The sequence below is a fragment of the Sardina pilchardus genome, chromosome 9 (genome assembly GCF_963854185.1).
Source record: "Sardina pilchardus chromosome 9, fSarPil1.1, whole genome shotgun sequence".
Taxonomy (NCBI): Eukaryota; Metazoa; Chordata; class Actinopteri; order Clupeiformes; family Clupeidae; genus Sardina; species Sardina pilchardus.
Window position 1 is genome coordinate 25811038 of NC_085002.1, and position 23575 is coordinate 25834612.

The 23575-nt window shown below is 47.4% G+C and overlaps 2 protein-coding genes across 2 annotated transcripts in view; both read right to left on the bottom strand.

Annotated features, from left to right (window-relative positions):
- The window catches only part of LOC134091781 (fibulin-2-like), a 24496-nt gene extending 19560 nt beyond the window's left edge, over window positions 1-4936 (bottom strand). The window contains exon 1 of the mRNA XM_062544434.1: window positions 4885-4936. Coding sequence (XP_062400418.1) covers window positions 4885-4909 — 25 coding nt within the window. The 5' untranslated portion in view covers window positions 4910-4936. The remainder of the gene's footprint in view (window positions 1-4884) is intronic.
- Window positions 4937-7465: 2529 nt separating this feature from the next.
- The window catches only part of LOC134092674 (fibulin-2-like), a 40988-nt gene continuing 24878 nt past the window's right edge, over window positions 7466-23575 (bottom strand). Inside the window, exons 3-6 of the mRNA XM_062545702.1 lie at window positions 22283-22415; window positions 17692-17905; window positions 10058-10276; window positions 7466-7668 (exon numbers count right to left, since the gene is read on the bottom strand). Coding sequence (XP_062401686.1) covers window positions 7466-7668; window positions 10058-10276; window positions 17692-17905; window positions 22283-22415 — 769 coding nt within the window. The remainder of the gene's footprint in view (window positions 7669-10057; window positions 10277-17691; window positions 17906-22282; window positions 22416-23575) is intronic.

Here is a 23575-nt window from a genome sequence, read left to right on the forward strand (position 1 = left end):
CCATCTCTATTCATAAATATTTCACAAACCTTAGCTAAGGACAGCAAATATATCTGACAACATCTCCCTTTCACTGGGGATGTCTCATTCTGACAGAGTCTCTTTGGCAAAGTTGCCTTACTGTACGCCCCAGCTGGTCATAAATCTAAGCAGGGTTAAGAAGTTTTGAGGCCAACACAATGCAATAAATAAAGCATCATAAAGACTAGAGCACGCCATCTCAAAGCACACCTCGTCCTATCACAATACTGTATATCAATCTTAACCCAATACTCTCACTGCAATGGCATTAAACGGAAGTGGCATTAAACGGAAGTGACATTTCCCACGAGGGATGCCAACAAAACACCGATGGTCTTTAGAGATAGCGTTAGGACAATAAAGTAGCAAAAGCCAACACAGATAAATGTAAAATAACAAACATCCTGAGAACACAGGTCGGCGATCCAAGGTATGTGAATAAGCTCATGGCTAATCTCAGTGCAGGGTTGCAGAAGTGCAGGTTAAGAGTGTGATATGGAAGCCATGAGATCCTCACAGGAGGTGTGTGTGTGTGTGTGTGTGTCAAAGGGCATGCAGATAGTCCACATGATATACACATCAAAGGGCGTCCGCCCGTCAGTGGTGGTGATGGTGATCGTTAGGAAGAGAAGTAGCAACGGTGGCAGTGCTATAGCAACAGCAGCAGCAGCAGCAGCTCCATGACTGACAAGTAAGCTGTGGGGATTACAGACGGGCAGTCAGTCGGTCGCCTTTCCTCTCTCCCCACCCACCCTCCCCACCCCCCTCCCCTCTCCGTCTCTCTCCTGGCAGCTCCAGGGCGGCCGTCCCGAATGACTCACGGTGCCCAGCGGGTGAAGGTGGCAGCAGCATGGCTTGTGTGGGAGACGTGCCTCTGGTTTGCCAAGCCTTACGCCCTCTCTCCTCACTGATGCCATTTTGTGCCTGGCGATACTGATGTTACATAGAGAAACTTATTACACTCATCTATGCACTTATTACCCCTATTGATGCACTTATTGTGGCTTTTTATGTTGTTCGAAATGCTCTTAAAAACCTAAATGTTTTTTTCATGTTGTAAGTCGCTTTGGTTAAAAAGCGTCAGCTAAATGAAATGTAAAAAATGTAATGTAAAATATACCTACAGAACATGAAGCTAGGTTGAAGCTAAACTAAACTAAGCTAGTCAAGCACCGGTAATGAATTGTGAATACTACAGTAAGTGGGTATTGGGCAGAGCTTTTATGGTGCTACAGTACGAAACTCACTTCAGTGACCCCATCACATCAGGACTGAGTGAAAACAGTAAAAGTTAATGATGGCTGATTGAGTCATACAACTGGACAAACCACAGAGTGTTTTGTGTGTGTGTGTGTGTGTATGTGTGTGTGTGTGTGTGTGTGTGTGTGTGTGTGTGTGTGTGTGTGTGTGTGTGTGTGTGTGTGTGTGTGTGTGTGTGTGTGTGTGTGTGTTTGTGTGTGTGTGTGTGTGTGTGTGTGTGTGTGTGTGTGTGTGGGCGCTGTTCGGTTTAGCAGGCCAGTTCCCTTTCTCGATCATTACTGACTTTGAGATTTGAGCGTTTTTATTCGATGTGACAAGAAGTCCCTCAACTAGCCGCTACTGCATGATTGTGCTGTTAATGCGTGTTTGGGAATATTTCAAAACAAACCCATCCAGCAACCAAAGGGATTTTATTTGCAGAACTGGAAGTCGGAGTACAGATCCAAGCCAGAGACAGATCCCTACTAGGGACAATAACACTTTTTGTAGGTCTGCCTTTGACTGTTTTACATGCTAACCTCATTCTGAAGGGTAGGGGGAGGTATGAAATTTCTTTGCTCACTTGACCTCAAATAAGACTTGGTGAAGCATAACAATAAGGGGGCTCTCAATTGCATTTGTGTGCAAAAAGTGTGTGTGTATACTGTATGTGCATTCAAGCGTGTGTGCGTACGTTTGCATATTAGTGTGTGTGTGTGTGTGTGTGTGTGTGTGTGTGTGTGTGTGTGTGTGTGTGTGCTTTGACCTACACATACGACTGTGTCTGTGCGCTTCAAAGGCTTGGCAAACCAGTCTCTTCCCGTTGGGTATTTTGTGATGGATTTGAAAGGAGGCCACAATGCTGCTTTGGGCCGGTGGCCGCTCTCTTACCCACACACTGTCTATTGACATTGTGAATGAAGCCCTGGTCACACATGTCGTTGAGGCGGACGCAGCGGTAGGAGCCCTCCGAGTTCACACAAAAGTCCCCACGGGAGCAATTGTGCTTTCCTCCCCTGCATTCATTCACGTCTATACAGGTAGACACGAGCCAGAGTTGTGAGGGTGAGGTCGGCACACACACATACACACACACACAATCAGACTCACACCCACATCCATTTTTGCTCTCTCTTTCTCTCTCTCTCTCACACACACACACACACACACACACACACACACACACACACACACACACACACACACACACACACACACACACACACACACACACACACACACACACACACACACACACACACACACACACACACACACACACACACACACACACACACACCACACAATTTAATACTGTACCCTTTACCCAACACAATATACTGCCATATGGCAGACCTGCAGTGGCTTTCCAATAGCTGTAATTGAAATACAGTGACGCATCAAACACAAACATTAGCAGGATTATCAGTGCAGCATACAGGGCTTATTTGTACTTGAAAGAGATCATTTTGGCGGCCATTTGGCTGGTGCTGAATGTCTTTGCTATCACACTAACAGTTTTAGTGCATCATGTATCTTTTTAGTGCCGTTGTCAGGCATAATTTCTACCATGTGAATACACTCTATAAAACTGAAGCTTGCCAACACTTCGGCGGCTTGCCGTTGTCCACTCTGCAGAGCACAAGACAATGAATCAGCTGACGCAGGCCCTACCAGCTTCCTTGTGATATGCATTCCAGACAATTCCCTCGGCCATTATTCATAAATATCAACAATAAAAATCATGTAGGAATGGATGGGCCATAATGGAACATTGTTCTGGGGAGTAAAAAGTCTTGTTTTTGGCTGTCTCCCCCTGTAGTATGACTAAATGATTAGGATCTTCAGGAGGGGAAAAGGCTGTTTTCTTTGTTTCAGGACAAAAATCAAAGTCTCCCCACCCCTGCTGTAACATATGGGAACACTTTCGGAGAGTGAGAGAGAGGAGAGTGTGTGTGTGTGTGTGTGTGTGTGTGTGTGTGTGAGAGAGAAAGAGAGAGGGAGAGAGAGAGGGAGAGAGAGAGAGAGAGAGGGGGAGAGAGAGTCCTATTTCAATTTACTCGATCTGATGGGGTCATGGTGGTGCTGGCTCAGCGAAACGAGTGCACGGTATCCAGGGCCGTTATGATTGCACTAAAGTTGTCCTCACGTGGAGACCAGTTCACTCAGCGCTCCCAAACACAGACCTCATTCATCACATGACAACAGGGCACCCTGTACGCCTGGGTGATGCAGAATCCCTTTCACTTCCTCTGCCTGCACGTCACTCAATAACAAACAACGTGCTGGCTCGAGGACCACTTGGGAAGTGTGTGTGTGTGTGTGTGTGTGAGAGAGAGAGAGAGGGAGAGAGAGAGAGAGAGAGAGAGAGAGAGAGAGAGAGAGAGAAAGAGAGTATGTGCTTGTGTGTGTGTGTGTGTGTGTGTGTGTGTGTTTGGGGGGTGGGGGGGAGGCTGTTAGGTGATGGTGTACAGAGCCAGAAGTCTTAAGTCACCTTTGGCTTTTCATGTTGAGACAAAAACAGTTTATTTCCTCCACAGGAGTTCTCCATTTCGGTCTTCAATCACACAATTACTGTGTGCTCCTAATGGCTCTGGGATGAGAACATGGGGGGAGTGGACGAGTTAGCAGAGGGGCCCTGCCATCACGCTTCACCGTTTCATCTAACAAACCGCTGTACCATAAATCGCACGGTGGCGGCGGCACACGGAACTAACGGCACAAACCACTCGGGCGGGCAGTACCCAGCCAAACCCTGCAGACCCTCGCATGTGTGTGTGTGTGTGTGTGTGTGTGTGTGTGTGTGTGTGTGCCCACTGCCCAGGACTGGGGCACTGCCATCACATTTACTAGCTCTCTCCATCACCAATTTGGCGCCCGTGTTTTCCTCGTGTTACAGAAAAGAAAAAAAAACGAAGGCGAAAGTGCAGCTGGCGAATGTTTTGATCAGGCTGAGAAACTGGGGGGCTAAGTTTAGAAGGAGGGGGGGGGGGGGGGGGTTCGCTGCTTGTTATTGCAGCCATGGTTTTTGAAGACGGAGCAATTGGCCACGCTTGGACTGGTCTGCAGTCGACGGGCTCTGCTGGTTAAGACATGGCAGGTTATGAAGTCTAAATGCTATTACATCTACACGCTGGTGAGCCAGTGACTGTGTCCAATTATAACACTGTCACTCGGAATATGAATCTTGTCGAGCAAATCGCTGTCATGGGTCAAGTGTGTGTGTCTTTGTGTGTGTGTGTGTGTGTCTCTGTGTGCTTGTTTGTGAGTATATGTATAGGCTAATGCATTGTGCATGCTCAAGTACTTTTGTATGTGAATATGTGACAAAGTGTTTGTGTCAGAGTATGGTATGCGTGTGTGCATGTGTGTCTGTGTGCGTGTATGTATGTCAGTGTGTGTGTGTGTGGGTGTGTACAGTATGTGTGTGTGTGAGAGAGATAGAGAGAGAGAGAGAGAGAGAGAGAGAGAGAGAGAGAGAGAGACTGTGTGGTTTGAGGCTGCCTTTTGTGTGGCATGTCAGAAGGTTATTTGCTTTGGCCATGCTTGGCTGAATGACAGGGATTCACAAGGCTAACCCAAATGCTTGGCCGCGGTGGGACGGCCGGCTGCACTGACACCTACCTTCACACGAGTGCCCGTCAGCCATCAGAGAGAATCCTGGGAAACAGGAGCATTTGGCACGACCTCCGGCTACGGAGCACCGCTGTGCACACGGACCATTGCCTAGAGAGAGAGAGAGAGAGGAGGGATAGAGAGAGAGAGAGAGAGAGGAGTAGAGAGAAAGAGGGAGAGAGGGAGAGAGAGAGAGAGGGAGGGAGAGAGAGAGAGAGGGAGGGAGAGAGAGGGATAGAGAGGGAGGAATAGAGAGAGAGGGAGGTAAGGAGAGTCATTGTTATGACCTGTGTTATGAACCGTGGGAGTTTAGAGTCTGAAACAGACGTCCTCTTCAGACTTTCTCTTTCCTGATATGAATACACATCTTCAGTGCCCTCAGTACCAGCTCAGTGGGAGTGCCATTTGAGTGTCCCTATTTGGTGACAAAATTGCAATGGTATTATACCATGAGGACACAGCAAGGAGTCTGCATCGAGGTTTATGTGAACGAACACAAATGCAAACTCAAAAAGGCATCTGTAGCGAACACACGGCATGTGGGTTTCTGAAGGGCAGCAGTCGTAGACTTGCTCTCCAGTCCAACAGTTGAGCAAGTAATAAAACACAGATGCCTCATTGCAGATCATTGGCTCCACTGTCCCTTTGCAGTGGTCCCGTGGACACCAGGTGGGACTTGTAACCTTACTGGACAGACACCAAGGATTCCCGAGGAGAGCTGCTCTCACTGAGCCAGACATACATTACAGTATACGTTTGGGAACCAGCATGAGAGAATCTGGTGTCAAAGGAGGTGAGAGAGACGAGCACAGTTATTGGATTTGACCTTTGAACTATTCTATCCGGTTCAAGAGCTTGTGAACATTGATCTCGAGCAGATTGCAAAGGTGTTTTGAGATCACGTTTTGACGAAAATGTGGTCCAGATTTAGCAGGGGGGGCTAGCCTTGTTACTGTTGGCTCTTGACGGCTTTTAATTCTCAAAATTCAAAAATCTAAACCAGTTGTCTCTGGAACTGACATTTACTCTCATCTTGAAGTCATGAAGTTAAAATGACATCATGCAGGTTCTTTTTCAGCTCTATGTTTCTGCTTATTTTTAAATCACTTTGAATTGCCAATGTGCATGATTTGGGTTATATAAACTTGACAACGCCTTGCCTTGCCTATGCTTTATAGGAACAAGCAATGCTGAAAAGTATTTTTTATTTTAAATGATCATCTGACAGAGATACTTGTCATTGGTACCAGTCATTCTCTATGTTAACACAGCAGAAGCAGCAACCCAGATGTAGGAAATAGGAATACCTTTCATTTCAGCATGGTTTTGCAAATAGATCATAGCTCTTTGCAAGGCAAGCCTGTCTTAACTCTTTCCAAGGCAAGTTTGTCGGCTGCTAGACAGCTTGCAGATTTCAGTTATAACCCTGTGATGTCTTTACATCTGACTCCTCTCCTGCGACTAGACAACAGAACAGATGACGTTCTTGGTCCACAGACTGCCCCTCTGTCTGAGCCTACTGTCAGACAGGGACTGAAAACCAGAGACTGGACACTGGACACTGGAGACTGGAGACTGGAGACTGGAGACGGCGCAGTCTCAGCGTGGCCGTGCGAGTCTCGCCCCGGTGAGGAGGAGGCAGTCGCTCGCCCGTGATGAGTTGTCCAGGCGCGTCCGGTCCCCGTTTGGCCCCATGACGGAACAGATGAACTTAACCCTCCAGAGGCCCTCCGAGCTGCCGAGCTGCCTAATATCAAACACTCTACCCCCCCCCCCCCCCTCTCCTCAGGTCCTGCCATCACTCTTTCAACATGTCCCACTCTGCACCGCCAAGGCGCATTAGCTCGGCCAATATAACATTTCCGATGAAGCTCGCTCATCTAGCAAACAGATTAGAGGTGAACAGCCAGAGATAAGCTCAATCGCAGAGATTGCTTTTTTTTTTTTCTTCCCCATCAGTACTGAAGGGTGTCTAGCAGCAGAGAATGAGGGACGTAAAGTAACTGACTTTAGCGGAACAAATCCTCGGCTATACTGTAATATACGCACGGTAATCAGTGGGTTCCGAGGTGGGGCTTACCCGCTCATTCTTTAACACGGGGGGGGAGGGGGGATGACCGACGCAGAGGTTCTGCTAAGCCTCCAGAAAAGGTCTGTACGTATGGTAATTCCAGCCTGAATGTCAACAGAGAAAAGTAATGTCCCGCCATCTTTTGCCAGCGGCAAACTCCATCTTAGAAAAAATTAGGGATATCTGCCAAAATGAAGGAGACAGATTCCTCTCAGGGGCAGTAAATGAGAAGTCGATCTGGGCGCGGATTTTTTCTGAGGTTTTATCCACAATGAAGATGGGAATGTCTTGTGGGCTGGGGTGTGGACGGCTGTGGTAGGATTTGTGTGTGTGTGTGTGTGTGTGTGTGTGTGTGTGTGTGTGTGTGTGTGTGTGTGTGTGTGTGTGTGTGTGTGTGAGAGAGAGAGTGAGTGTGTGTGTGTGTGTATGTGTGTGTGGTGCATAGTATGCTTTGTGTGTTGCGTTCTTGGAGGCTGACACCCCTGGATTGAGGTTAGCGGTTGGAGAAATTCACTGCAATTACTGTGGTTTGGTGAGGTAACCTAATAGAGGCTCATCTGAATTACCTGCACATGGGTTGTGGAGAACAGGGCTCTGGGTGGTGGTGGTGGTGGTGGTGGAGGCTGTCGTGGTGGTGGAGGCGGTGGAGGTCGTCAGTCTAGAGGTCGCTTGCGTGCCGGGCCGCTCTTCTTCCCGAACTCTATTGTCTTCCTCCGAGTCCTCTGTGAACCAATCACATCCACAATCAGATGAGATTAAAGTGCGCCAAGAAGTCAAGCGCCTCACAGCCAGTCACAGATAGCGGATATCTCTGATGTCTATCGGCAGAGCATGAGCCTGAACTTCCCCACTCTGAGGCTGAGATAAGATGCCTATACAGTTGCTCAGATGTGAACATTTTGACTGTGGCTTTTTCAGCACGTCGGTTATGCTGCGTCAATGAATTTCACATGTGCTTCAGGAATGACATTACGGTTTGTTTCAACCGGAATAAAAAGAATTTGTCTCAATTACCACACACACTTGGGAGAGTTTGTCTCAATTACCCCACACACTTGGTAGCGCTACATGTATCTCAATCACCAAGCAGACTAGACACAATTTCTATTTCAGAAAAAAAAACAAGCAATAAAAAAAATAATAAGTGAGGGATTAGTCCAAATCATGACAGTATTTTACAGACCCACACAGGCAGCGCATTCATCAACACCCCTTTCTCCAACCAGAGGCCTCTAAATCACCGAATGTAAATCCAGCCGGCCGAGTGCCTTTTTTTTCGGAGTGCCTCTCTTTCCCTCTGGGACCCGGCCGATAAATTACAGAATTATGGCTCGCTCTGTCCTGGGCTGCGCCACGAAACTCACTCTCGAGTCTGGACTGCTCCATCTAAAACTGGTGCCACATCGCCGAAAGAATTGGACAAAGAACGACGACAGAACTGTGGGAGAATTATGCCCGGGCAACAGGACAGGATCAATCTGGACTTATCTGCCAAAGCGTTCCGCTATCAGACCCCTGTCAAGAGCTAATCCAATTGTTTGAGGACCATAATGAGGGGGAGGTCAACCAGGTCGTCCGAACCAGCTCCACAGAGGAAGCAATTCCACGTGTTTAGTTTGGACAGAGATTACGAGAATCTCACAAACACAAGGCAAGATAACATGGGCTATATATTCGCTCTATGACGAAGAGAAGAAAACATAGTCTCATAGTTTCATTATGGAAACAAACACACACACAAACAGACACACACACACACACACACACACACACAATATATAGAAGTCTATTTAGAAGAAAATGCGACCCCTCAGTAACTTTCTCCATGTGCATGCACCACCACACAGTCTCCATATGGCTCTGTTTCCTCCTGGAAAGAGGATTTGGACTACCAACAACGATTTGTTCATGACAATGATCTACTTGGACAGGAAATCAGCTTGCCTAAACACACACCAATCTCTCATTCACATCGGCTCACCCTGTCCAGAAAATACATAGCAGTACATCGAAGACATGAGCCAGACGAGGGCCTGTATGGATTAACTGTTGTCCTTACAGTTTCAATGCATATATCAAATTCCAGTTCTTCTCATGCAGACTGATGTTTACTGAAAGGTGAGTTCACTATATTTCAACATGTAGATATTGGAAGTATTGCTAAATACACACCACTGATATCTGAGAGTTCTGGCATAAATATGCCGTCTGAAAGAATGAATATCAACATCGCCGTGTTAGTATCTAAAGAGATACAGATGCAGGCGTTTCCACTACAGCCATCCACAAAATCACACACACACACAAATGGATGCTGAATGCTCTTACACAGCCCTAATACAACACCACCGTCTCCAACATTAACTGTCTGGAGTTCTTCCTCATTTATTATACGGCTCTTCAGTATGCTGCAGAAAGTCCCACTGACTTTTGAACGGGCCTTGCCAATGTTCGGAAGATGGACATTTCTGTATAATGGCCACTGTAAATTATGAATGGCCGATAGCTACCAACGGCAATGGGATTTGCACTTCTGATTCACGTCTTACACAGTATTCTGCAAGTAGTCTGCACACCCAATACAGCTTCATTGAAAGTGAAAGCCAGCAATGCGATAAGGATGAAGGTGTGCAGGACTTATTTTCTGATATTGACAGGCAGACAGCACACTATCCCTTGCTCGGTATTCCAGTGGATAGCATTTTCCAAATGGTGGCTCTACAAGGTTAGATTCTAGAGGGGAATTCAACAGACCTCACTATAGGGCTCGGGATCATGACGTGAAAACTTCGCGGGCACAGCCATATTGGCAGCCTCACTCCTTAGTTTACTATGGATTACTATGGATTTACTCCCGCCTGTTAGTGTGTTCCTGTTACTTAGTTTTTGCCTTCTTGGTCGTATGTTGCTGTGTGTAGTGGGGTGTAACAGCGCAACCCATGATCGCAAGAGGAAAATAATCGCTAATTATATTTCTGCTTCTTGTCTTCTGCATCTAAATGAATGGATCATTACCTTCGGTGTGCTACCAACATGGCGGCAATATTCCTAGAATGCAAGGCGTGCGCTCGAGCCCTATCGAGGGAGGGGACGGGGCGTTGACGCACTCACCTGGCGCACAGGTGTGGCCGTCCTGCAGCAGCGCGTGGCCCGGGCGGCAGGCGCACTGGTAGGAGCCCCAGGTGTTGATGCAGATGTGGTGGCAGAGGCGCGCGGCGTACTTCTGGCACGCGTCCACCGCGGCGCCGCCCGTCTCCTCCAGCGAGTTAGCGGCCGCGTCCTCGCCGTCGCCCACCGAGAAGGCCTCCTTGGGGAACTTCCTGTCGGAGACTGAGGATGAGGGGATAGGGACAAGGGAGAGAGAGAGAGAGAGAGAGAGAGAGAGAGAGAGAGAGAGAGAGAGAGAGAGAGACAGAGAGAGAGGAGGAGATGTGTGTGTAATGTAGCAGATGTGACCGGGCGGAGCTGATAATCACCATTACACTTCCCTCTTGATGTGTTTGGTCAAACTGAAACACCACATCTGTTTTGCTCTCTCTCTCTCTCTCTCTCTCTCTCTCTCTCTCTCTCTCTCTGTCATTCTCCCCCTCCGCCCCTGTTTCTCTACTCTGTCTGTTCACATCTCCTCTCTCTCACTACATTTCCACCTGTCTTTTCTCACTTTTCTAATGCACTAAAACTCTTTATCTTATTCTCTCCCCTCTCTTTCACACACCCAAATACATAAACACACACACACTATCTCTCTCTCTCTCTCACACACACACACACACACACACACACACACACACACACACACACACACACACACACACACACACACACACACACGAAAACAGTCCCTCTCATTCATTTGCTAGTTTAGGCAAAAATAAGGTCTGACCCAAAACTAATTGCAATTTCTGGATGAAGAGCATTTGTGCAGCTTTCACCCCTACAACCTCCCCAGGCGGGAGAGCACTGGAGTCCCTGTCCAAGTCACTTAAGATCAGTGATCATTGGAAAGTTCGGGTTGTCCCGGTTTCGCACAACATGCATCTGATATCTGTGTGATGTATACTCTGAGGGGAACTGAACATTGAAGAATGGTTGTGTTCATCGGGTTCACAGGGATATGAGTTTGGACGCTAAAATGGCGTGAACTTGCCAAATAGCCTGGCAGTTGACAATACTATTTCAAATCAGAGACAAAAATGAAAAGACGTTGAAACATGTTGAACTGTTGCCTATTTCATGAAATTAAATTGATAGTTTATGCCATATAAGGTACCAAATCAGGCCCAAATGTAAACCAAAAGTCAAACAAAAATGTCACTAAACTAAATTATTTCATCAATTGAAAACGTTTCATCAGACAAAATTACCCATCAATTCAGAAACAACAAATGTCTCTATGGGAAAGTGTAAGGAATGTCAGCTACCTACCCAATAATTGAAGGCCTAGTATAGTTCACTGGACAACACAAAAACGTACTTCAATCATGAACACATAAATATTTGCATGACCAGTAATCTTGTGTTAAATATAGCTCAACTTGAACTTAAACTAGGCTGATTTACTCTTTGTATTGGTAGATCACTCACTACTCACTGATACTGGATATGGGCCTAAGTGAGGAAGAGTACAGTAGGCATTGCAAAACTGCATCCAAGGGTTAGCATATCCCTCTGTTGTACTGTATAACAGCAAAACCTGACCTGATCACTTTCAAATATTGAAATATTGTACTCCTACCCCAGAGATGTAGCCTGTCTGTATTGCCACTAGATCTTCAAAACTCATATACATGCACGCACACACGCACATACACACACACACACACACACACACACACACACACACACACACACACACACACACACACACACACACACACACACACACACACACACACACACACACACACACACACACACACACACACACACACACACACACACACACACACACACAGACACAGAAAGAGAGAGAGAGTGAGAGTTGCGAGTAGTACGTTTCTGGAGTAGGGGATGAAGAGAAATGGAGAAGTAGGATTTATTGTCTGCAGGGACACATGGACTTATTTTGCATCATTTTGGTTAAAAACGTCTAATTTGTGGACATGTCATCCAGCCAAACCAGCTCAAAGCACAGATGAATAGAACAGTTTTCAATGTCCACAATATCAAGACTGCGGTAAAAGTGGCAATAGTTAAAGGCTTATTTAAAGTCAGAAGCAATTACAGCACTTAGAGGATAATAATGATGAATGAGTCAAAGGCCACTACAGTGGAGCCAATTCAATTCAAAGAAACAACTTCTTTTCAATACCTGCCATTCAAAGCACTTTTGCTGACTCCTGCATTCTCCAGCCATCTCAGATTGTTACTCTAAACAGCATTCCGTCTACTAACAATCAAAACACAGCATGAGGTCAAAATGGCTTCTTTTTCATGCTCCTGTACCATGAAAAGCCACAACACCTTTAATCAAGTACAATGGCAGTAATTAGCGTCACTTGGAGGCCCACACAAAAGCAACCCGGAGTCCATAGCCAACCCCCCATTCTCTTCACCCTCTCTACCCTACAGTATGTTCATAAGTAAAGCACTCTGGGCCAGATGGCGTACTTCCATCTTTAATGTACACTTGTACTGTACACTTTAATGCGCTTAATCATGTAGTGCGTAAATTGCCTGATGAAAACCCAGCAGGGCCGAAATATGGAAGTACTGTACAGAAGCACGCCAGGAGACACAGTGTACTGTAAGTGCTGGTGCTTATGGGGGGGGGGGGGGGTAACTTATGGGGGGGTGTGGGGGGGTCATACTGTATTAGGCAACCATTAGACTGTTTTGATAACAATTTTATATCTGAAAATGTCCAAACTGTAGGCCTTTGACCTACGCATTAATGATGCCAATTTTGACATGTGTGCCACGACTTGGATTTTCATGGACTTTTGTTCGTGGACCATGTGATCTGGGAAGGCTTCGTGAACTGAATACAACAAATGTAATATCTGTTGCCATTAGTTTTGGTTGAAATTATCTCACAGATTGCCTTGAGTCTGCCTGCAACAGATGCTGATGTCAAACATCCACCTCCCGAGCTGTCAATCACCCTCCGCCTGCATGCCATCCCATAACCCTGGCACTAATGAAACAGTGTAGCGAGTTAATGAGCAGCTTGTCTGGAGCATCCTCATGGTCGCCGTGGCGATACGCCTGCATGCGTGAGTGCGTCTGTGCGTGTGTGTGTGTGTGTCTGTGTGTGTGTGTGAGTGCGTCTGTGCGTGTGTGTGTGTCTGTGCATGTGTGTGTGTGTGTGCTGGCCTGTGCCTCACCACCGTGCCACAATCTCGTCCGCCGAGCGTGACACAATAAACAGCGTCTCTCCCCGGCCCTGCCGTCCCCTGCGCCTGAGGTAAACATTCCTCCCCGTCATTACCTGAGCTCAAACGCGTCCGGAGCGCGGGGCCGATTAGGCCCTTCCGCCGTAATTAATCACGGCTGGCGTGAAGCGCGGAGAGTGAAAACCGATCCCCTCACGCTTATAATTACTTTCCCCCCCTCCCCTCCGCCTTTTTTTTTTGTAATCACACACTCCTTTATGATCCGCGTTTAAAACCTTTAAGGCAGCGAGGACAACCACCCATCTGAGAGTCTTTCTTTTCCAGCAGGTCTCCATTACGTTCCACTATGCCAAATGGAAGTTAGTGGAGAGAAGGGACTGGGGATGAGGGACACCGCTGACTGAGTCTCACCCAGAGCTGTGCATCACGCGGCGGGGAAGGCCTACTGAGAGGACTGGCGCACGGGGAGAGGAGAGAGGAGAGAGGAGAGAGGAGAGGAGAGAGGAGAGAGGAGAGAGGAGAGGAGAGAGGAGAGAAGAGAGAAGAGAGAAGAGAGAGGAGAGAGGAGAGAGGAGACAGGAGAGAGGAGAGAGGAGAGAGGAGAGAGGAGAGAGGGCCGCTCTCACAATGGATTCTTAAGTGCGCTCGCTCTTTCTCCATCTCCATCTCCCACTGGCTCTTCACCCCCCCATTCTCCATTAGGTCTCCTTCTCCTCCTCCCTCCCTCTGTCTTTCTCCTCCTCCCTCCCGTGCTGATCCCCTGCTTCTCGTGCTTTCAATCCACTTCAAACTGCTGCATTTATCTCTCCCACTCTTACCACTTTTGTCCATTCATCCATATACATCACTCCTCTTTCCCTTTCCCTTCTTCCCCCTCTCCATCGCTCTCTCTCTCTCCACATCTCTCTCTCACTCTCTCTATCTCTCTCTCCAAGTCTCTCTCTCTCTCACCACATCTCACTCTCTCTCTATCTCTCTCTCCATATCTCTCTCTCTCTCCACATCTCTCTCTCTCTCTCCCATCTCTCTCTCCTCTCCTGCTGGAAGCAGAGGAACAATGGGGCAATAACCGCTGCTCTGTGAGTGTCGGCAGACGGTTTATAGCGGAGGCACGGTGCCACGGAGCGGAGCAGGGGAGCAGGGGAGCGAGCGCCCAGCACAAACACATCAGCGGCTCCACCAGAGAGATGTGGCACAAACACGCTGATCGAGGGCCTCCAAAGATGGGCTTCAATCAAGCCAACGACTCAATCCTTCCTCTGCACTCAGCTGCCATCCTGCACACACACACAACACACACACACACACACACACTCACACACACACATACACACACACACACACACGCACACGCACACACGCACACACACACACACACACACACTATTCATCACTCAATGCACAACATCAGAGAGCCAGAGCCTCTTGCCAGCTACTCTGCCATTCCAGGCTGACAAAAAAAACCCAGCAAACGAAAGGCAGGACGTTTTCGTTCCAAAACTGCCACCAAAAAACGAGGACGTTTCTTCCGCTGCAGCTTGTTTTGGAATGGCGTTGAGCAGCGAGATGGGAGAGTGGGGATTAATCAGTATTCTGTCGGCACACATAGTCTGTTGAGACGGTGGCCGTGTTGGTGACTGTGAAATGGCCCCTGGCGATAGATGCTCTCACTGCTCTTCCGAGAGAAAAAAAAAAAGAAAAGGCAGAACAGAAAGAAAAGGGGGAAAAACAGAGGGAAAAAAGAGGAGAAAAGTTTTGCTGGCAGCGGCGAAGAGACAACAGCCCGTGTGGCCATCTGGTCCTGATTCATCACAGCTTGTGCACATCTTTCTGCATTATTCTGAATGGTAACGTGACACCTGACCAATCAGCTCTGGGCATCTGCCTCCTCTTGTGAATCTATCAAAGGGAGAGCAGCGCTTCGGCCAGCGCATACAGACGCACACACACACGCGCGCGCGCGCGCACACACACACACACACACAAACACACACACACTCACGCACGCACACACACACATGCGCGCACACACACACACACACCTAGACACACACACACACACACACACACACACACACACACACACACACACACGCACATACACACACACACACACACACACCCACACACACACACACACACACACACACGCGCATGCCCGTAAGCACGGCCGCATGCACATGCACGCGCACACCCATACACACAAACACACCCCCCCCCCCCCCACACACACACACACACTTCTGCATGAGAAACGGAGGGCGTAGCCACGTCTCCAGGGCCAAAACATGAGCAACAGCAGGACACAGAGCAGCAACAACATTTGAAAGCCTCTGACAGGCTTTGATATGTTCATCAGGATGCAGATATCTGGGAGAGGTCAAACTGTGGCGTACAGAGAGATCCGCAGTGACTTGTAATGCTGGAATACACTAAACTGAAAACTAGGAACATTTTACCACAATGACATCCTGAGCAAATGTACACCCCTTTACATACACACACACACACACACACACACACACACACACACACACACACACACACACACACACACACACACACACACACACACACGCACACACACACACACACGCACACACACACGCACACACGCACACCCACACACGCACACACACACACGCATGCTATTTTCAAAGTAATTTTAGCGTTTTATGTCTTAGTCTTATGCCAAATCGTGAATGTCAATCTGTTTTCCTAATCCCAAGACTATGTCCTCAAATGCCTTGTTTTGTCCAAACGCCAATAATATTTTAGTACACACACACACACACACACACACACACGCACACACACACACACACACTAAAACATTCCATTTGGTTCTATTTTGTCCCTGGCTCTTGCTATTATTCTTGAGAGTGATCACAACATGTGTCATCACATATGAGCGATACAATCAGTCTGCTGGACCAGAGAAAATAGACATGACATTTCAATTTGTCATCACATCAGTGACCATGCCAATGGTACTGGCATAAAACGCTTACGCATCATACGCCAACATCGTGTCAGACTGTGTATATCCAATTCCATTCATCATCTCATTAGAGGATGGCGTTTGTGGCTGCATGAATGAGTGTAACCCTTAATTAAGTCATTTGTTGTGGTGGGAATCATCAAGGGAAATCCAAAGACTAGAACTGAAAGTGGCAGAAAACAGTAAGTGTACAGTAACTGAAATGCCTACATTTCAACCGTTTCAAAAAACGAAGCCACTGTGTGTCTTGTATTTGTTGTGGTGGGAATCATCAAGGGAAATCCAAAGACTAGAACTGAAAGTGGCAGAAAACAGTAAGTGTACAGTAACTGAAATGCCTAAAATGTCATGCAAAACCAGGGAAAGGAAATGGTTGGGTCCAGAGAATCAAAATACTGTCATGCTCCAAATTTAGTCCACACAAATGCTACAAACAGAACCAGTAGAATGAGCATGTCCCATAAGCACAGTTCTTCAGTATACAATAGCCTACATGTACCTCCAACCTCCAGTAGCTGGGGACCTAATGATGTTGAACACTATGGAGAGCATTCAGAGGTGGAAACAGCACATGAAGACAACCCATTCCCAGAGTTTAATTAAACAGCCACAGTATGATTGCTCCTATCAAAGAACAGGTCACACAGCCACCCGGGGCCTCATTAGTGCATTCACCATTTGAGCGGGAAAGGTAGAACACGCGTGAAATGGGAGTCTTGCTTCTACCGATTTGAACTGCATTTCTAATAGAATGGAAATGATCTTGACAATGATTCCTGACACCTGATAGATCTCATGCTCATGATGGATATGGATAACTTTTTTCCCCCACTGTCAGACACTCAATTTCAACCGTTTCAAAAAACGAAGCCACTGCGTGTCTTGTGCTCATTTGAGTGAGGTGCAAACAGGAAGAGGATGTGAGGTGCCTGGTGACGCCCCTGCTGTTGGGACCATTTGCCTTTGGCTCCGCCCATCTCATACTGAATCACGGTACCAATCCTCAGTGCATTAATGTGGATCCTTGTTTTAGCACCTGTTTTATACTGTTCTTTGTAATCGTGTTGATTTGTTATTCATATAATCCTGTTTACATTGTAGTGTATGTTGTGTATGATGTCTGAAGCTACTGGGACCTTGAATTTCCCCTTGGGGATCAATAAAGTATCTACTGTACTGTATATATCAATCAATCAATCAATCAATCAATCTATCTATCTATCTATCAATCTATCTGTCTATCTATCTATCTGTCTATCTATCTATCTATCTGTCTATCTATCTCTCTATCTACCGGTATCTATCTCTCTATCTATCTACTGTATCTATCTATCTACATATCTACCTACCTACCTACCCCTCTACCCATCTATCTCTCTGTCTATTTATCTTATGTCTACAGTACCTACCTTTCTTGGGCGTGGCGGTGGGCCTGGGCATCTCCTTCCTCCTGAGCGCGGGTCCGTCGGGCGCGTACCCTCCCAGCGTGCCCTCTGCGTCCTCGTCCTCCTCGCAGCAGGTGAGCAGGATGTGGCCGCAGGGGTAGTCCAGGTACTGGTGGGAGTGGCAGCCCAGCCCCGCCTCCCGCAGCTGCAGGCCCAGAGAGCAGCAGCTGCAGCACTCCTGGAGTGGACAGAGTGGACACACACACACACACACACACGCACACACACACACACACACACGTACACACACACACGCACACACACACACACACATGCACACACACACACACACACACACACACACACGCACATACAGTACAGGCGCACACACACCATACACACACACACGCACACACACGCACACAAACGCACACGCACACACACACACACACACAAATATTCAGCAAAACACAAACGTCATTACTCCTGAGGGGTAGCACACCACGCAGAGTATTGCACAACACAACACAACACAACACAGATAGTACAGTTACATAGCTACACACACACACACACACACACACACACATACACACACACACACACACACACACACACAAATATTCAGCAAAACACAAACGTCATTACTCCTGAGGGGTAGCACACCACGCAGAGTATTGCACAACACAACACAGATAGTACAGTTACATAGTTACACACACACACACACACACACACACACACACACACGCCCAAAAGTTACGCAAAATACCAAAACACAAGCTGAGGGGACCCAAGCAACAAGGAACACACAATATATCACAAAACTACACACAGCATAATAATCTCTCTCTCTCTCTCTCTCTCTCTCTGCTACACACATACACACAAAAAATATCCTGCAAAACACATTCTTCATTACTCCAGAGGGGTGCAACATTGCACAGAGGATTACTCAACACACAGCAAAACAGAATCTCTTTTTTCACACACACACACACACACACACACACACACACACACACACAGGCACGCGCACACACACACACGCACAGGCACACACACACACGCATGCACACACGCACAGGCACACACACACACACACACACACAGCGCTCATTCTAAAACAGCACACAGCGCCACCCTCCCTTTGCACCATTAAACAAGAGCATCTTCAGAACTTTAGAATATATATCATATACTGTATATACTGAGTAGCCAGCCACCCCAGAACCTCTGGTGAGAATAAATAACAACAAACAACTGCAAAGCACAGGGCTTATAGCACGCCGAGCAAAGCCTCCTGATCACACACCAACACATTTCCATGCCGTCCATTGTGGTGTGGACACCCCTTCAAAGGGGATTTGTTTGGGTTTTGAGGCATTGCTTATGGGCAGAAAACCATATGAAAAGCTACTGGAGAAGCTTGTATAGTGAGCTTACCAAACCCCAGCAGCCCGCGGAGAAGAAGCCACCACATCCGATTCCCCCTCCAGGAAAAAGGGATTCCTAGACGTCTGGCCTGATCGTCTGATTTCATTAGATTCACACATTACTTCTGATAAAGCAGACACAAATCGCTGCACCTTTGTGGATCTTTGTCAGACCCAGGCACTGTGAGGTTAGCTGGCTTGCTTTCAAATAGATTCACTTGACTTTGCCATAGCCCCACACACACACACACACACACACACACACACACACACACACACACACACACACACACACACACACACACACCTATGACCCATTAGATCCAATTATTATAGTCCACTGCAACATGACACAGCAAAGTGCAGCAGGCACACATCACACCTGCTGCCGGGCACACCATAATTGTCCAAGCGCACAGCAGCACACACGAGTACAGGCCAGTAACGTCCACACACACACACACACACACACACACACACACACACACGCACACACACAGACACAGTGAGATGGGTGTAACAGGCCATGACAGCACAACCAGATCAAAGGGGAGTTCAGATCAGATGAAACTCTGATGCCCTGTAGGTCAGGCCTGTGTTCCAAAGCAGAACACAATGGATGGATCTCAGCACCGCTCACAGTGACAAGTTACGTAACGGAGTTGTGAGTAGCGTAGTTGATTAGTGGCAAGCCAACAAAAGACACCACAGGTTCCCTTCCCAACATCTGTGCCACCCACTAACACATGAGGCGTGCAGAGCTGCAACACAACACCACCTGCAGCCCACGAACACAGCAACAAAAAGCTCAGCAGAGCACAGTAGAGCTGCATAATCCATTAACCCGCTCGACAACAATTAGATGAATCTGGTCCTGAATATAAATTAGAAGCTGCACACCACCTTGCTTTATCACATAGCATTGCTATACAGTACAGTACATAATAAAGCCTCTCTAATAAGTCTGACAAATAACATTAAACATTATGCACAGCCCCACTATACAGCGGAGAAGAACCACTGCCTTTAACACACACATCAGTTGTAAAGACCAAATAGCCCATTAAAAAACATGCCACAATGCACAGAGGAGCTTAACTGATTGTAGCTGTGCCACAAACCCAAACCCAATACCCCTAGCTTGGCAGCAGTGGTTAAACGCAAGATAATATTGGGGAAACATGAAGCTAAATGGCTTTGCAGAGTGGTCCATGGTGGTGCGACCAGTAATCTGGCCCAGAGTGCAACACGGCTCACTGCTGATAACAGGGCCCGATTTGTTGTGGCCACAAAAAAAAAAAAATGCGAGGCTGCATTGTTGCTGGGAAACACATGTTGAGTGCCTCGGCCAAGACAGTGCGTTTCTCTTGGCATGGCCGTGTTTGTGCTCTGCCTCTGCTAAATCAAACCATACACTCTGCTGTTTTGATGCAGCCGGGCCATTTTTCAGTACCAGGAGAACTGGAAAGAACGAGCGAAAAAAAAAAGTGGAAATGCCAGAAGAGCACAGTAACTCTCTCAGACTCGAGCTAACTCTGAATTAAAATGAACCCTCAATGTCCCCCTTGTGAGATGTTTGTGTTCGCCAGAAATATCTGAAAATGAAATCTTGGGGCAAACAAATGCGCCGTTTCTTAGTCTAGGCTATCCAAAATATATACAAATTCGCGCTGAAAAACAAAGTGCGATTTCCTGAGACAGATTCAGGAGATAGCATACCGGCTCATGATGAAACACAGGAGGAAGCACATACAACCGGCTGTATGCTAGGGACAGCATGGCGGTTAAACCAAGTCACCCTGTCCTCAATCAGACGCTGCGATAAACACACCATAAGCACCTGCCTCTGGACATGCCATAGGCTCTCAGTCAAACGGAAATGTGGGTGTTGGGGCACAGTCGGCGTGGCAACCCTGGAGTGCCTTGCTGTATGTGTTGAAGCTGTTTTTCGCTTGAAAATGGAGGCTTTTTTGGGGCTTGTCACACCAGGGGTCAGTGGCTGCATTCCCCAAAGCTGACACAAATAAATAGCTTTGCGTGAACACATCAAAAGCTGCCTGGCCCCGACGCTGTGGAACTAACAGTATATGGATATTCAGCATTTCCTGACCCAAAGTGTTGTTCTTATTCCCACATGGGGAGGTGGGGGGTAAAAAAGCTGAATTAGAGTGAGAACACTTTCTACTGACAGCGGTGGGGATTTGGGGCAAACGGACCTCCGAGGGTGGCCTCCACAGCATGGTACCGCGGCCCATGGTGTGTGTGTGTGTGTGTGTGTGTGTGTGTGTGTGTGTGTGCGTGCTGCGTGGCCGGCTGAAAAGCAGTCGCCCCTATAACGTGTGCTGATTGTCTCATTGCTGTCTAATGAAAAGCCCTTGTTGTGGCAGATGACAGTAATCACCATGTAGATAGCGCTCGGCTCTTATCTTGAGAGAGAGACGCAGCTACTTTGTTTTAGCCATTTAGGTGACGCTCTTATCAGGTTGGCTTCCATCCAAACCAACGTATTAGTGCAGATCTGGCAACCCCCGATAGAAGCCCATTCTGGAATCGTGCCGCATCCAGGCCGGATGTGGGCTAATGTTGGCTGCCGGCTGGGGATGTACTTCTTCCACTGACGCCCCTAACCTTGACACTGGCAGGTCAATGCTATCATAGTGAAGCTACACACAATGCATCCATTATCTCCTCCATTAAGAGGGTGCTGGACCACACGACCGCTCTCATGGTAAGTGACAGGTGCTGCAGAGCAGCTTGCACACGATCGGACATGCCTTCTGGACATGTGTGTGTGTGTGTGTACATGTGTGTGTCTCTGCATATGAGGTGAGTGTGTGTGTGTGTGTGTGTGTGTGTGTGTGTGTGTGTGCGTGCATGTGTATGTGTGTATGTGTGTGCGTGTGTGTGTGTGTGTGTGTGTGTATGTGCGTGCATGTGTATGTGTGTATGTGTGTGTGCGTGCATGTGTATGTGTGTGCGTGTATGTGTATGTGTGTATGTGTGTATGTGTGTGTGTGTGTGTGCGTGCATGTGTATGTGTGTGTGTGTGTGTGTGTGTGTGTGTGTATGTGTGTGTGTATGTGTGTATGTGTGTGTGTGTGTGTATGTGTGTGTGTGTGTGTGTGTGTGTGTGCATCATGCGGGCGCGGTGCTTGCGTGCGGCGGCCGGTGTGACTCGCCTGGTAGGAGTCCTCTCCACAGAGCCGTGCATCCGTGGGAGCCTGGCAGGCGTCCCCCCCTCTGGCGGCGCTCATGCCGGCCAAACACCTGCTCTGCCGCAGGGCGCCCGTGCAGCACTGCTCCTGGACCACGCTGGCGCGGGGGACACAAGGACACGCCGTGGACACTCACAATTAGACAACAGGACGGGACGCAAGGCCGCCGCCACACACTGACGCGGCTCCAGGGCTTAGAGGGACAACACTCAGGTGTGTGTGTGTTTGTGTGTGTGTGTGTGTGTGTGTGTGTGTGTGTGTGTGTCTACTGAGTGTCATCTATAATGAGTCTTGAGTAAAATGGTAGATAATATCCACATGCTACAGTATGTGCAATGTTCTGTGCAATGTTATGCGATGTCATTATTTAACATAAGGTCACAATTTAATATAGACATGCATGTTTGATGTATTTTACATGTTTCTGGGTTAGAAGACAACAAATGATGCATTCAACTATTAATTGGGGATAAACTGCCCTGGAACACAACAAATGTAAGAACACAGCATGAGAGGACAAAAAAACAAAATAAATCATTTAGAACAGATCTAAATATAGCAGACAATACGGATGCATTCTGGCACTCTGCCTTCCTCCGTCCTCAGGATGCTCCAGCACAGAGACGCTTGTGCTGAGGGGACTGTGTGCTATAATTACATTGGTTTTCATGGACATGCCCAAACAGCACTCGCACTAGTTTAATCACACGCTTATATGTACATCTGTATACTGTAAATCTTATTGTTTTTCTATGCTATTGTTGAGTGTTGCACTTGAGAGCAAAGATTAACCGGATAGGAGTCAACGTCCTTGTTTGTTTACGCAAACCTGGCCAATGAAGCTGATTCTGATTCTGATTCTGTAAACTCCAGTGGAGTCCATGTTGTCTGGGCTCTGGCATGACTACCGTTTTTAAATGAAACGACAAAAGTATCCACACATTCACTTTTTCTCTTTTGACTACGTTTGCGCCCATATCGGGCACCTGTGGAAGTTATAGATATAGATAGGTATAGATGTGCGTACATTCCTACTCTGCATGCCGTTTTTACTGTAAGTTCACATACCATGGCTCCCAGGTACCTCTCTCTGGTTACTCTCTAGAGTGCGCACAAAACAAGTCCTGGGGTGCCTCTCATTCTTCTTTTATACACCCTCCCTTCCTTCCTCGGTCCTCGTCCTCACTGATCTACATAAAGAATGATGGGGCGGCAACAATGGAGCAGTTTATCCAGTTTGATTTATAGATCAGTGGG